Source organism: Narcine bancroftii, chromosome 12, assembly GCF_036971445.1.
Source record: "Narcine bancroftii isolate sNarBan1 chromosome 12, sNarBan1.hap1, whole genome shotgun sequence".
In the NCBI taxonomy this organism is placed as follows: domain Eukaryota; kingdom Metazoa; phylum Chordata; class Chondrichthyes; order Torpediniformes; family Narcinidae; genus Narcine; species Narcine bancroftii.
The window spans coordinates 65504434-65521059 of record NC_091480.1 but is presented as its reverse complement, the minus strand read 5'-3'; the positions used below and the strand labels follow the sequence as shown (position 1 = coordinate 65521059).

General features: G+C 39.3%; 1 protein-coding gene across 6 annotated transcripts in view; it reads left to right on the top strand.

The window, feature by feature from the left end:
• The first annotated feature begins 481 nt into the window (after positions 1-481).
• The window catches only part of eif4ba (eukaryotic translation initiation factor 4Ba), a 37725-nt gene continuing 21580 nt past the window's right edge, over positions 482-16626 (top strand). For 4 of the 6 annotated variants that reach the window (XM_069906596.1, XM_069906595.1, XM_069906598.1 and 1 more), the window contains exons 1-5: positions 482-520; positions 7032-7169; positions 10567-10775; positions 11837-11953; positions 13736-13790. In XM_069906596.1, the coding sequence (XP_069762697.1) occupies positions 508-520; positions 7032-7169; positions 10567-10775; positions 11837-11953; positions 13736-13790 (532 nt within the window). In that variant the 5' untranslated portion in view covers positions 482-507. The other 2 variants (XM_069906600.1, XM_069906599.1) reach the window with 2 other exon arrangements.

The following is a 16626-nucleotide window of genomic DNA, read 5'->3' as shown; positions in this document are numbered from 1 at the left end:
GGAGTGAAGAGACAGAGCTGGGGGAAAGGTGACGTGGGGAAGTTTAACGAAACCGGGGAAGTCGATGTTAATGCCATCCGGATGGAAGGAGGCCAGTAGGAAGATGAGGTGTTGTTCCTCCAATTTGCAGGTGGTCTCAGTGCATTAGACCATGGACAAACATGTCGGCAAGGGGACGGGGAAATGAAATGGGCACCCACTGGGTGCGGCGGGCAGAGCCGAGGCGCTCAACGAAGCAATCTCCCCGTCTGCGCCCAGTCTCTCTGATATAGAGGAGACCACAGCAGGAGCACCAGATGCAGTCGACGACCCCTGCAGATTCACAGGTGAAGTGTTGCTTCACTTGGAAGGATGGTTTGGGGCCCCAAATGGTGGGGAGGGAGGGTTTTTGTTTTGGGGGGGAAGACGTGAACCAAAAGATTTATTTCACCAGCCGCTGAGAGAGAGCGCGCGCGGGGACACCACGTGACTGCGATATCCGGGTCCTGTCACTGGTCATTCTCCAACATGGCGTCTTCAGGTAAGTGGTTGCGAGCGCGGAGCGGGGCGAGAGAAAGAAAGACACGCGAGTGGCGGCTTTCATCGCGCCGGTTGCCGACCTTCGCGGATAGACGGTTGAATGAGTTGTCCGCCGAGCAAACGGAGGGCGGCGGCGGGAAGTGGGGAAGGAGGCGGACGGCAGGCGCGGGTAGTGGGAACCCGCCGGCGGCGGAGTGGGGGGGGGAGGCCTGCGCTGTTCCGCTCCGCTCCTTGGGCATGATGCAGTCCGCGCCGGGGCCGTGCGCGCATGCGTGGCCGTGGGGTGGCTCGTGAGGAACGATGTAACTTCATTATTTTCAGCCACACTTCAAACTCCTGAACCAGCATTTCAGCCTGCAGTCGGCCACGTTGTGCGTGGCGTCGACCGGAACTTTTGCCAATAGCAGGGAGCGTTCCTGCCATCAAACAGAGTCGCATTTCGTTAAAATGGACATTGCACGTTCCCGAAAACTGAACATTTACCACTATAGTTTAAACTTGCAATGAATTATTTATTACGTGATGTGAATCTGACTCCTTCGTGAAGTAAAAACACAATTTGGCAGCAACTCAGCTGCTGAAGCAGTGTACTTTATATTAGCAATGATAGAGATACGTAAGTAAGGTTCTGGGTTTGAGTCCTTCGTCAAGGGAGAGAAAGATAGGGAGGGAGAGAGGGGGAGGAAGAGAGAAGGGGTTGGAGGGAGGAGGAGAGAGGGTGGAGGGAAGGAGAGGATGGAGGAAAAGGAGTGGGAGGGATGGGAGAAAGGGAGAGATGCTGGGGAGAGAGAGGAGTGGGAGAAGAGAATAAGAGGGGCAGAGAAGTAGTTGGGGAGAGATAAGGGGGTAGGTAGAGAGGTGAGGGAGATATAAGGGGGCAGGTAGAGTGGTGAGGGAGAGGTAAGGGGCAGAAAGATGAGAGAAAGAAGCACCAGAGAAAGAGAGATAAGGGAGGGAAAGAAAGATGGGAAAGAAAGAGAATGAGAGGGTGCAGTAAAATAGTGGGGGTGAAATAAGGGGGCACATAGAGAGGTGGAGGGAGAGAGATATAGGCAGAGAAATAGGGAGAGAGAGAAAGAGATGGGAAGAGCACAAAATATGTGGGAGAGGTGAAAGAAGGAGAGAATTTGGGGCGAGCAGGAAAGTGATGGGGAAAGAAAAAGAGGGGCAGATAACTATGGGGAGAGAAACATGGGGAGAAAAAAGATAAGGAAGACAGAAAGAAAGGGTGCTAGAAAGAGAGAATAAGAGTTAGGGGGCAGAGAAAGATAGGGGAGAGAGATAAAAGAGATGGTGAGAGAAAAAAGGAGGAAAGATGGGGAGAAAAAGATAAGGGGCGAAGAGAGAGGGATAAGGATGATAGGGGAGAGAAAGAGAGATCAGGGAGGGGAGAAGAGCTGGGGGAGAGAGGGTAAAGAAGAAAGAAGAGGGAATGTGATGGTGGTACCTTGATGAAGGGGTTAAGCCCAAATTGATGTTTATGTATCTTTATATTTGCTAGATCAAGTATGTTTCTCCAGCATTGTGTTTTTACATGGATTCCTTCATCCTATGTTGACTTTTTTTTTCCTGTCCTCGTGTCATCTCTGATAACATTGTCCTTCTGCATAACATGTCTGCAGTGCTTGGCGAGGTCCTTGCCTCCAAATTGATGGTCCTTTATCCTGTTTCTCCATGACTGTTATTGCGGTTTCATTCCAACCAATGTTTTCTTTAACCTTTAGGTAAATTGGCTTGAATGGGGTAAGAATGTTCAATTCGGGGCATTTTGCATTTGTATTTCCTTGATTTTTGAAAGCTTTAATATGTACAGTAATCTGATTGAGCTGTTTAAAAAATTTAAAGAGATCGTCCAATAGACGTGTTGAAACTTTCTGCTGGCAGGGTACCAAGAAAAAAGGACATCAGAAGGCAAGGGTTTTTAATGTGGGAGGTAATCAACAAGTCCTTGTTTCAGTGATCAGAACTCTTCAATAAATGCCTTTTTTTCATGCCTGGGCAATTGGAACTCTCAAGGCAGATTTTTTGGAGTTGTTGGTTAAAAACATTGAGGAATGGAACTTAGCAGATAAATTAAGTCAAGTTGCAGATTGAACTTGATTTTTATAAAATGGGGGAACAGACTTGAGATATGAATGGCATATTGTTCCAGTAGATGGCACAACTGGTTGTCATTCATCATCAAATCTGGCCCAGATGTCTTCCCTTGCTACCATTACCCATGGCAAAAATTGAGTTCATTACAAAGATTAAGAATTCATTTAGCTAGCTTTCTGGTATCTTTGTCTATTTCTTGCCTTCCAGATAAGATTATCCCTGTCCCAGCCAGAAATGCATCTTTTTGCCTTGTTTGCTCTGCAAACTCATCATGTTCATGAGGTTCACCTTCTGCTTCTGGGGCATTTCCAGTGAACTATTGATCACCCAAACGTTTCTTGGCTTCTCTGCTCATTGATTTTCTCTCCTTGTCCTTTTCCAATCTATTCATCTTTTGCCTCTCCTCAGAAATAAATGTGTGACCTTGAGCTTTCACATTTGAACCTTTTCAATGTGGCTTTTACCAGTGCACTAAATAGCTTTGAATAATGTCACCTATGTGCTCAATCCCCTCTCCTTATCTTTTACATCTTCTGTGGTTTTGGCCACAGTTGACCTTTCCTTCCTCCTTCAATGTCTGGATGTTGCCTGTTTCTGAGGTAACTCCACTGATCTTGTGTGGGTGGTGACTAAGCATTTGAACAAATGTGAACTGGTCAAAGGGCCAGTTTGGGTTTGTAAATTGCAAACAAAGCAAATTACATTTTTAATTAATGTGGTAGATGAAGCCGCTATTTGTGCTCTAACAAATCTTCAACAAAAGATTTGGTGGCAAATAAATTGTGTGGAATCAGAGGCAACATCAATTTAGGCAGCGAATTTGGTGCATGGTGATGGACAGAGAGTAGGAATAATAGTTGAATGATCATGACAGGATGTGACCAGCACTTCAACTTATCATTAGTTTCGACAAGGATAAAGGAACAAGATGTATAAATAGAACAAGTTTTCTGATGTTAATTAAGTGGTACTAAATTGTGCAGATGACTATCAAAGGGGACCAAACTGACACGAAACCCCATTTGTGGCAAGTGTGATGATGTCCACTCTGAATGCACAATATTTTATAAACTGTAGGAAGCTAAAACCTGATAAGCAGAGATGATTAGAGGTTTCGTTGTGGCGATCACAAAAATACATGGTCACAGAAAAAAATTGAAAAGGCCAATGGAATTATCTGGATTTGGGATAAATTGGCTTGGAAGGGGTGTAATGCAGAATCATCAGAATGATATTGAAGCTGGAAAGGTTAAATCTACTTGGGACTCGTATATTCAAAATAATGTTGCATAAAAATAGAGTAGCTTAATAGTGATCCATTTTGGTTGTGCAAGGTGATTATAAAAAGGTTTGATAGATTCAATAAGACTGAATGCTCAGGCTTTTGTGATGACAGACTTGCAGGTTTTCAGATTATTGGTTATTTCTCATCTGTCCCTTGCCTGTCTGGCAGTGGTACTCTATGGTCACAGGGGAAGGTGCCAAGGGGGCGATTAGTGGGATGGGATGAGATGAAAGGACAAGGGAATCATGGAGGGAGCGGTCCCTACAGAAGGCAGAGTAGGAAGGAGAGGGGAAGATGCAAAATGAATTCCCAGATAAAAATCCTTTCATTTGGAGGAAGTTCATTTATCCTTTCAACTAGAAATGCTCATTTTGGTTCAGGAAAGTGAGCGTGGCTGATAAAAGAAACAAAGGGCTCCATCTCCTCAGTGGTGATGGATTGGATGTCTCAATGAGATTTGAGATGGTGGGGGCCAGGAAGCTGGAAAATGTTAAACTGGGCAATGTTATTGCAAGGGTTGATGTACTGTCAAAGAGGGGGAACAAATCTTCACAATAGAATGAAGGTAGGTAAGATGTTTCCATTGGTGGGGGAGACCAGAACTAGGGGACATAACCTCAAGATTCAGGGGAGTAGATTTAGGACAGAGATGAGGAGGAACTGCTTTTTCCCAAGGGGGGGGGGGGTGAATCTGTGGAATTCACTGCCCATTGAAGCAGTGGAGGCGACCTCAGTAATTAGATTTAAGACGAGGTTGGATAAATTTTTACATTGTTGGGGAATTACAGGATATGGTGGAGAAGAGCCTATCATCAAATCATCCACGATTTCATTGAATGGTGGTGCAGGCTTGACTTGCTGACTCCTGCTCCTATTTCTTATGTTCTTATGAATCAAGTTCCAAAAGACACAATGGACTGATCATTGGATCTTTTAGGACAATTTTGCCTCTGGATTTTTTGGAACGAGGTACAAGTGGGCTGCACGTGGTTGTGGGGCGATCTGGTTGGAATAAAATTGCGAACATCATTGGCAGCTGGGGGCATGGTGGCTAGATGTTTCATTGGATTGTACTTCAGAAGGAGTCATGAGAAATTGTCAGAGTTGCAGAAGAAAACTGGGAAGCAATAGAAACCTTGGGTCAGCTCTGTTTGCTGAATATGGGTGCTCCACAAAACAATCACCCCAGTCTGTTTGATTTTCTTTCCCATTATTGAGTGGAGCATATGACAAGCACAGTAGTCACAATGACTGTGGATGACCCTATTGATACAGTAGATTACATGTAATGTCTGGATTGAGCTTCAGTGCAATCGCTAACCAAACTTTGTGTACACATCCTTTTTAGCATCAAATAAACAGCAAGCCTTCTTTAAGCATGTTCCACTGATTCCTGGTACTGAACTTGAATGTGGGCTGAAGTTGACCATGTGCACAACAGTAAGATTTATCCAGCAGTGCACCAAATAGAAAATATAATTTCCTGCTTCTTATAAATGCAACTGCAGGTGGTGACCTGTGCCTGAAAGGGCAGTGAAAGCAGGTTTTGCTTTTTACGGCAGAGTTGCCTGCTACGCAAGATGGTGAAAGATTGCAATGGGTAGGGAAGAATGAAGCCATAATTTATTAAATGTTTGTTTGAAAGGTTAGTTTGAAGAGGACAAGTGGCCTCCTACTTCACTCTTAATCTGTATATTCACTTGTTATAAAATGTGCTTAAAAAATTCATTTCTTTGTCCTGAATCAACATTGAAACAACTTAGATCAGTGAAATGATGCTACCTTCTGTATAACCCTTTGGATTAGTTCAGCTTCTGTGAACTTTCTGCAGCCTTTGTGATTGACTTGACCATCGACATATGCTATTTTACATGTTTTTAAACTTTTAATTCCTAACTATTAAGTTTTCATGCCCTACTTTCAATAAAGACATTTTGTCACGTTTAGTCTTCAGTGTGCAAAATTACTGTGGTTTTGCTATATTCGTTTTGAGTTATTTATAGCATGAGAAAATCCCTTTTTTTTTTGCTGTTTATTTTGTAGCTTTTAGCGATGATGAAAATTTGTCTTGTGGCATTCCTTTTGTTTGGAAATTAATCTAAATGGCTGATGGAGCTAACTTTTGAATTGTAATCAATCAAGTGGATGGATATTATTTTTCTTCCATTTCATCATCATTTGCTGAGTCTGTATTCCCTGATAATGAAGAATATTCTCTTTGTAAGAATTGAAAGCAGGAAGCGGCCACTATTAAATCTAGATCAGTGGTTCCCAACCTTTTACTTTCCACTCACATACCACTTTAAGTATTTAAGTAGAAAAAGTTTGAAAACCACTGTTTTAATCATTCCAAATTGATTTGTTATGTGCACAGTTTCGTAACTCCAAAGGAAATGACAATTTTTCTCAAGCAAAATATTTCAATAATAATTGGGTCTAGAGCAGTGATTCTCAACCTTCCCTTCCTACTCACATACCACCTTAAGCAATCACTAATCACAGAACACTGATGGCATAGGGAATACTTAAAGTGGTATGTGAGTGGAAAGTAAAAGGTTGGGAACCACTGATCGAGATGATGTTGAGAGAACCAAATATATATTGAAAGCCTTCACGTATAAAAACAAATCCAAAGTCAAAACTTATTCCATTTCTGGAACACGGTGATTTTTGTCTACCCCAGAAAGAAACATGAATACGATTTCATCATGCCTACCATTGAAAAGTGATCACAATCTGTGTGTTTGTGCAAATGTATGTGCACATGCTGATCGGTTTGCTTTTTTTATAAAGGGAGCACCTTTGCCAGTGAATGCACAATGCATTCCATTTTGGTTATCACTTAAAGATCATATGGTCCTAATGAATGTGATGTGAGGAATCTTGTGGTGCCGGGAAAATATTTGGATATTCTGGTTTTGCTGTGCTTCCACCAGCAGGTGTGCTTCTGTATTAATGGACTATTTCAGAAATCAAGCATAAATACTCTGAGCTGACTTTTTGTCTTTTGATTATTTTTAAAGATTGACTTTTTGTGTTTAATTTGCTACATTTTCTGGTTCTACCTGTGTCATAATTTTTGCAAGCAAATTTTCAATTTTTTTTTGGAAATTTTCTTTTTCATTTCTAGGGAAGAAGAAGCAGAAAAAGGGAAAGACTTTTACCCTGACTGACTTCCTGGCTGATGATGGGGGAGGGAGTACCCCAGTCTACATTCACTCAAAGCCTGTAAGCTGGGCAGATGAGACAGATGATTTGGATAATGAAGGTGAGATCATATTGGCAAGTAACAAATCTGTAGGCTATCATTTAATTTTTTAAATTTCAACATGCAGCATGGTAACAGTGTATTTCGGCCCACAAGTCCATGCCGCCCAATTTACACTCTATTAACCTACCCCCCCCACGGTACATTTTGAATGGTGGGAGGAAACCAGAGCCCCTGGAGAAAGCCCATGCAGATACGGGGAGAACATACAAACTCCTTGCAGACAGCGAGAGATTTTAACCCCGGTCCACTACACCAACTGTACTGCTCATAACTTGCATAAAATCTCAAAACTTGCAACCTTGGGGCATCATCAATTGATGTTTGCTGGATACTGCTCTGCAGCCAACAGCCACTCTGGAGTACACTACCAACATGGCCTTTCCAAATGTGAGTACAGTGTTTTTTGAGGTTTCAAGTTAATTTTTCTGGTTTAGGTTGCAGATCATTCTTGTAATAAGATCTTAAATCTCCACAGTGCCAACTAGCATTTTCTGCATAGTGTCCTAGTGCAGTACTGATGCACCTTTATGTGGGTCAAACCAAATTTTTTGAGGACCAATGCAAATTTTATGAATTGGAAAATGGTCTGAATGTATTGTGTTATGGTTTAGTTTCTAAGCTGGAAGTTTGTATTGGCACATAACTGCAGGGAACTGCGACAGGGGTCCTGTCTTGCAAATTGATCCTGGTGTTCTGGACTTGCAGACAAACTGGTAAAAACAGCATGGCCAGATGGTCAGAATTCCCAGAGATTAATTAATGTATGTTCCATCATCCTGGTTTATTCTTAGTTAAATTTAAATTTGGACATATGCCACAGTAACAGGGCCTTCCAGCCTATGAGCCTGTGCTGCCCAATTAACCTAGAACCCATGTACAGTTTGGAAAGGAGGGAGGAAACTGGAGCACCTGGAGGAAATCTGCGCAGACACGGAGAGAACATACAAACTCCTTACAGACAGTGCGGGATTCAAATCCTGGTTACTGGTGCTGTAAAAGCGATGTGCTTGCTGTTATGCTAATCGTGTGGACTTTGCTTTAACTCCATGGATGTCGGGTACATTATTCCAGATGACTTGTTAAGAGTTGCATCAATTTGATGAGCATGGGACTTGGGTGTTCTGTCATTTCTGGGTTAATTTGGAAGCTGACAAGTGAAGCTCAGCCAGCTTGTATTCCTGGCAGTAGAACATTTAAAAGCTTCTGATTGTTTGAGAAGTGAGTGTGTATTTCCCTTTAGCACATACTTATGTCATGGAATATGAGTAGATGCAGTAGACAACTGTTTGGCTCTTCATGCCACCCTCTGCCATTCAGTGAGGTGGTTGCAAATCTTTTACCTCAGTGCCACTTTCCTGCACCAATCCCATATTCCTCAATTCCCTTCATGTCTAAATATCTGCTGCTTTACCTTGAATACACTCAGCAGCTGAGCATCCCACAGCCTTCTTGGGTTGAAAATTCAAAAGATTCACTGCCCTCGAGACAAATAAATATCTTCTCATTCTCTGACCTTAATGGCCCATCCAGCCAGGTGGAACATCTTTTCTGCATATACTCATTCTCTAAACTCCAGAGTTTAGTCCCAGTCTGTTTAATTTATCTTGCATGACAATCCTTTCTCCATGCCAGGCTCCAGTCCTTTCGTGTTTGCTTTAGTATGGAATGAATTCATTAATAAAGTGATTTAAAAATTTACAAGTTGCCAATGGACTTGTAAATTTGTAGGAAAAGTAGCAAAATTGGCAGATTTAAGGGTATTGTGATGAAACAATTCAGGAGTCAATGCAGCACTTTGTCACAAATGGCCATTGCTTCACACTACTAAGTTGAGGTTCGGCGAAGCAGGCTGATAGTCGCATAGCTACCCTAAAGGAAAAAAATGAGCAAGTCTTTTGAGCACGTGAATGGAAGGGGTGGTGAAAGTTGTCCCACCAAAGAGTTAATTAGAGAGAAGGTTTTTTGAAAAAGTGGTGTTGGTTACTTTGTCGATGCAACTTTCTCAGTGAAAAGTCATGGGCATATTGCCTACATGTTCCTTGAATAGTTACCTTGTCTCAGCTTCCCCATGGAGAGTGAGCGGAGACTGTCCAATTTTTTTTTCTTGGGAAAGGAGGCATGGAGGATCAAATGAAGGCTGTGTGTTTACCTGGTCTATCCATTTTCCAGCACTGCAGAGACCTCTTTAGTTTTGGACATTTGAACATTATTTTGAACTGGGAGAATTGTTCAAAATACAATTTGCTTATGGTTGTACATATGTGTTAATAGAAAACTTTTGAACACAATTTGGTTCTAATAATTCTCTTGCTGGGTATTTATCAAAAAATTGATGCACTTTTGTCAATAGCTTTTTCAAAAGCTACACAGTGCAGGAGGAACTTAGTGCATCAGGTAGCATTCATTGAAGGTGGTAGTCAATGTTTTGGGTCAAAAACCCTTCTCCATGAATGGCAAGAACTGGGTAGATTCCTGCATAAAGTGTAGGGGGGAGGAGCATGGGCTGGCGGCAGATGATAGGTGGAAGGGGGAAGAAAAGAAAGCATCTTGGGGTGATGGGGGAAGTCCAGAGGGTTGAGAAATACTTTATCTGATTGGAGAAAGGAAAGGGGTGGGTGTGGGGGCTGGAGGAGAGGAAGGACGGTGTCAGTGATAGGCAGGTAGGGAGAGTGGGGGAGGGAAAAGAGGATTGGGGCCAGAGGTAGGGGTGAAGGGCTACTGGAAATTTGGATGTTGATGTTGATGCTATCTGGTTGTAGACTGCCAAGGCGTAATATAGTTCCTCCCATTTGGATGTTGTCTCAATCTGGCGGTACGTTAAGCCGTGAACAGATGTCCATGTGGAAATGGGAAGTTCCTAAGGAAGTGGAAGTGTGGCTGGGGAGGGAAGAGAGGAGTAAGGAGTCTCAGAGAGACTTATCCCTGCAAAATGCAGATTGGGGTGGGGGGAGTGGCTGGTGGTGGGTTTGGGGTGGTTGATGGAAATGTTGAAGGGTGATGTGGAGGCTGGTGAGGTGGAAAGTAAGGAGAAATTGGCAAATCACTAGCTGTATCCTAAAAGTATTCATAAATCATTCAAATGATTTATAAACCCAAACTGTTTTAATTGTAATTAATTTTTGTCAGCTTTCATGGATATTTGCTTTTGATCTTAACATTGTTGCTCCCCTAGCTTCTTTGGTGGTTGTAAACTTTCCCTTTTTTCATTGTGACTGTCACTGCCTCCATCTTCCCCACTGCATCCCCTCCATCTGAACCTGTGGTGTTGATTTGTGTGTATTTTAATCATAAAAAAATGCAATGATCAGAAATAGTCCTTGAGCAACCCATTTTAAAATGAAATATTTTTAGAGGAGCCTTGTTTAATCAAGGTTTTTGTTGCTCATTCTGATAGTTTCCACTGCTTGGCCTGGTATTGATGATGATGTTTACAAGTCTGCTGCCATTAATCGGGCGTTACTCCCAACGGCACCTCGAGCAGCTCGGGCACCCGATATTGATATGAAACGTATTCCTAAGCAGCCACCATACACGGCTTTTCTTGGCAATTTGCCGTATGATGTATCTGAGGAGTCCATCCGCAAGTTTTTCCATGGAATGAATGTAAGTAAATAAGAGCAATGTGGAATTTGCTGAAGCCAATACTGTTACAAATTTGGAGTTAATGTTGTTTGATGTCATTGCTATGCAGGGCAATTGATAGACTTGTCATTTGACTATTGATTGAAAGTATAAGATATTAACCTTTGCAAAGATTGCAGATTCCCCAGTGACTTGCGCAACAATAGGGTTTACTGGTTCATGAGGAATGAGCAATTGTACAGCAGTTCAATACCAATAGGTTGGGACTTTAGGGGAAAATAAAATTAATTCTGTATGAAATTATGCAAAAATCCTCTATTGCCAGTGATCTATCAAATATCCAGAATTGAACAGAGTAAAATGGTGCTGAATGATTGTGCTATTTGATAGCTGTACCTTCCGAGATTGTAATGTTTTCCTCACAGTAGCTTTTGAAATGAGTGGTTCTTCCCCACACCACCACCATCACCTTTTTATTCAGCAGCCTGCCTGCTTTTTGCTCATACCTTGAAGGGGACAGGCCCGAAATGTTGGTCACCCTTTACTTCCTATAGATGCTGTGTGACCTGCTGAGTTTTTCCAGCACATTTACAGGTTAATTTATTCACTTATACACATTCTGTGATCATGAATTTTACTCCTTATCTTTGATCGTAGTTTGTGAATTTCTGTTACCTAAAGGGTCATAAAGTGGTAGTTGCAAATAGATGACAGTGGATAATACACAACAAGAATAGCTTTGCTCTCCATGAGCTGTCAACTTGTTTCCAAGTCAGTGACGTAACTATCTGGAAGTATGTGAGCCTCAGCAGGATTGCCGTGGCTTTAATGCACCTTGCAATCATTTTGGTGTTTGAAGTTTATGCACACGCTCTGTCAGTTGTGGCATATCAGAGGGAAGATATCGACCTTTGACCCAATGCTTGGAAGGAGCATAGTTTTGGGGGGAGGGGAAAGAGGAACATGTAGTTTAATGGATTCTCTAAAATTACACTGAACACTTCATGCGAACTGCAACTTTATGAAGTTGTGTAAAGTAGGATGGATATATCTAATTTCCTTCATGTTTTATCTTCCAAAAGATCAGTGCAGTGCGTTTGCCAAGGGAGTCCACCAACCAGGACAGATTGAAGGGGTTTGGTTATGCTGAGTTTGATGATGTGGAATCACTGATGAATGCTTTGAGGCTTAATGAAGAGGTATAGTAAATATTCAATATCTTAACATAATCTTTGAAGAATATTTACTGAATTATATTATCTTTCTCGTGTTAAGAACAAGAATATGTCTTGTCTTCAGCTTGAAAGTAGTCTTATAGTTTAATCTTATAATTAGTAGTTCAAGTTAAAAGGAACGTTTTTTTTTGCTGACTTTGATTTATTCATGCAACACTATTTTCTGTAACATTTTAAAGTAAATTTACTTTCATTTATCAAAAAAAGTATCTTAAATTTTGGTTGCTGTTTGATTTTATTTATTCCCAATATTTCTACACAACAGCTCACATTATATGAGCATTTTGTATTTTATAGTGTTTCAACTAAAATTGTTTGGAAATAGACTATCAAAATAAGCTTTAAGCAATTATATAACATTGGAACTTTCAAAATTTTGTTCTCAGAATTATGTTCCAAGTTTCTTGATCCATTCATTGTGGCTAACACTGAAACTACAGGTAGTTAGAATATACACCAGATGTGCTTGCATGCAAGCCTTTTCCTATCAGCATCTTAGTATCAGTAATTTAAAAAAAAATTTTGATACCAAATCCAGGCCTCTTATTCTACAAGTAACGAGAGGCTTTTTGTTGGAAATCCACCATATCAACCCAACTTCATCAGCAATTATTTTGATTTCTTGAACGAGGCCAATTTCATTGCAGCTCAAGATTTTTCTGAGTTCTATTTCTTTCCACATTGTGCACTAATTACTTTGTGCAAATCAGAATGCGTCATCCTCACTGAATGTCCACGGCTGGAAATGAAAGGTCCTTCATTTCTTGGAAACTCCAAAAAAATTCACAATGACACCCACTTTCTCCATGAAACTGAAGACAAGCCCCAACCCTCACCACCACTCTGTCAGCATAAACTCATGTCATCTTTTTTTCCTTTGGTTACTACTCTACTGCAGATCAAGGTGATGCAGCTAGCATAGTCCTATCACAGCGCCTACGACCCAGATTGGAATCCGACGCTGTCCATTAAGGAGTTTGTATGTTCTCCTTGTGTCTGTGTGGTTTCCTCCAGATGTTCCAGTTTCCTCCCACCCTTCAAATTGTATGGGGGCTGTAGGCTAATTGATATATTTGGGGGTTCATGGGCTGGAAGGGCCTGTCATTGCGCTGTATGAAAGAATAGTATTTTGTCACCATTTTATGTACATAAGCATTGATATTAATCGATGTTGGCTCTCCCAATTCAAGTGATTTGTGTAGGTAAAAGCAAAGATAAAACTATTTCCACTGGCTATTTTGTGTGTCCAGTTCCTATTATGGTATTCAATGAGCAGATTGATTTTAACACTTGGGTCTGTAATTCTCACTCCTGCACAGAACAGTTTCTACCGTTTTTTTCCCCATTTTTAAGAAACTTTGCACTTGGTCATATTCTTTATTTTGATGCCTGGGAGAGTGAATTTGTTGCAACTCTTTGTCTTGTTTTCATGTTCTTGAAGTATTTTCTATGTCTCTAAATGGTGTGGTCATGTTCTTCAACATAGTGCCCAGTGCCTTGGATGTTCTTGCATGCGTTATGTCTGCAGAAAACTGAAAATTCCATCTGCTCCCCTGTCTCCCTTTGCAGCCTCACTTTCTGAGACATAAACTCCTTTTCAAATGTATTTTCCTGCTCTTCCTCCCCACAAAGTTTTTCAATGTAGTTTGCCTTTGTTTAAAATGGTTCTTGACTTGCTCTGTGTATTTGTAATGTGAAATACTGGCGGATGTTTTGTCTTAAACTTTATCCTATTCATTCTTTTAGATGTTGCAGAACCGAAGAATCAGGGTGGATATTGCTGATCAAGCTCAGGAAAAAGGTATGGTTTTTTGTATTGTAGTGGTGCTCTATCTTTCTCCTGTTAAGAACAAGAATATGTCTTCTCTTCAGCTTGAAAATGGTCTTTTTTTTTTAAACTTTATTTATTCGTTCAAAAAACAAATATATGACATATACAACAATTAACCATAAAGATAAATGTTATTTTTTGTATATAAAAAAAGAAGAAACCCCCCCCTTCAGCCAACTCTCCTAATGAGAGCCATAAAGAAAGAAAAAAATTAAATAAAACTTAAATATACATATTAAGATCTAATCAATGTAAATTGAAATGTAAATATTCTGAATATAACAACCACTTATTAATAAAAAAATTATAATTATCACGCAAAACATATGTAATTTTTTCCATTATTAAACAATATTTCATCTCATTATGCCATCTATTAATATCAATCATATTTGTATCTTTCCACATACTAGCAATACATTTTTTCGCTACGGATAAAGCTAAATATACAAAAGCAAGCTGAAACTTATCTAATCCCAAGCCTTTCAAAGGTTGCAAACTACCCAATAAAAATACTGTTGGATCTAAAACTATTTTAATCTTATACAGATATTCTAAAAACAATTGAATTTTCTTCCAAAAAGATTGTATACATGACCAAACGGCATGAAAAAAAGTTCCAACCGTATCACCACATCTAAAACACAAATCTGATTCATGAAAACCATACTTTTTTAATTTTTCAGGTGTTAAGTATAATTGATGTAAAAAATTATAGTTAATTATTGCATAACGAGCATTTATCAATCCAATTACACTATCATAACAGATATCTAACCAATCATCTTCGGAAAAAATAAAACCAGTGTCCGCTTCCCATTTACTTTTAGATCTATCCCAACCCTTTTTATCCATACCATCCTGTAATATTTGATACATAGATGAAATATAACCCTTCTTAGGTACCTTCATAAGAAAAGTCTCAAATTTAGTCATTTCAGGTAAAATCATATCTCCACCAAACATACATCTTACCAAAGATCGAATTTGATAATAAAGAAACAGTTCTTATCAATACCAAAACCTTCCCTCATCTGATTAAAAGATAAAAATTTACCCTCTTTAAAACAATCTCCCAAATTTTTCACACCTTTAAATCTCCAATGCAATAAACTTTCGATTATGTATTGATTATTATACAATGGAGTCAAAGCCGATAATTTACCCCGAGAGCCTGTCATTTTATTTTTATTTATCCATAACTTCATTAAATGTTTTAGTATAGTCACATTATATTGTTGTAACAAATTTATATTCCATCTAAACAAAAATTGATGTATTTCAAATTCAGAAATATTTGCCATTTCAATTTTGGCCCAACTAGGATTTAAGTTGGGCTACTTCATAATAATGTTGAAAATGTGGTAAACGTAATCCCCCTAACTCATATTTCCAAGTTAATTTATTCAAAGCTACTCTCGAAAATTTACCTCTCCATAAAAACTCTCTAACCATTTTATTCAAGTCTCGAAAGTCTACGGAATAGATTGAAACAAATATTGTATACGCGCAAAGATATTCATCTTAATTGTATTTATCCTACCCATTAAATTAATAGGTAAATCTTTCCATTTGATCAAATCAGTTTTAATTTTTTTCATTAACAGAACATAATTTATATAAAGATTGATAATTAACATTTAATTCGATCAGTCCATTTCAAATTAATAATATTCTTATAAACTGAATAATCTCCTTCACTTACCGGTAATATTTCACTTTTTTCCCAATTAACTTTATATCCAGAAAAACATCCATATTGTATTAAACACTCCTTCAAGTGCAAAGTGACTGAGCTAGGTTTGTTAAATACACCAATACATCATCAACAAATAAATTAATTTTATACTCCTCGTCTAAAACTTTCATACCTTGTATCTGTGTATTTTGTCTTATCAATTGTGCTAAAGGTTCAATCACTAACGCAAACAAAGCTGGTGATAAAGGACAACCTTGACGAGTTGATCGAGTTAACTTAAAGGATTCTGAAATCAAACCATTCGTCAATACTCTAGCTACTGGTTTACTATATAGAGCCTTAATCCAACCAATAAAAAAAGGACCAAACTTGAATTTCTCCAAAACTTTAAACAAAAAATTCCATTCAACTCAATCAAATGCCTTTTCTGCATCTAGAGATATCACCATCGGGTGATCTGAAGATTGTCGAAATCTATTAATCAAACTAATCACGTGCAAAATGTTATTTGAAGCATATCTATTCTTTACAAAACCTGTTTGACCCATATGAATCCAACTTAGGTAAAAATTTAGCCAATCTATTCGCCAATATTTTAGCTATTTATAATCTACATTTAACAACGAAATTGGTCTATATGAAGATACCTTCAAAGGATCTCTATCTTTTTTTGGAATTACTGTAATTAAAGCACTAGAACAAGACTCAGGTAATTCATAATGTTCTCCAACTTGACATAATACATCCCCAAACACTGTAGATAAATCATCATTAAAAATTTTATAAAATTCAACCGAAAATCCATCATCACTAGGCGATTTACCGTTCGGCATTTCCAGCATAGCTATTTTAATTTCCAAATCAGTAAATGGTTCTTCTAACTCCTGTATATCTGCATCCTCTAATATTGGTAAATTCAACTGTGATTTAAAAAAAGATCAATCGATCCAGTTTCTTATTTTCCTTCAGATGTATATAACTTTTTATAAAATGAACAAAATTCATCATTAATCTCACGAGGTTTATAAGTGATAAGCGAATTCCGTCTAACAGCATTAATAGTCTTCGAAATCTGTTCTTTCTTTAATTGCCACGCCAATACCTTAT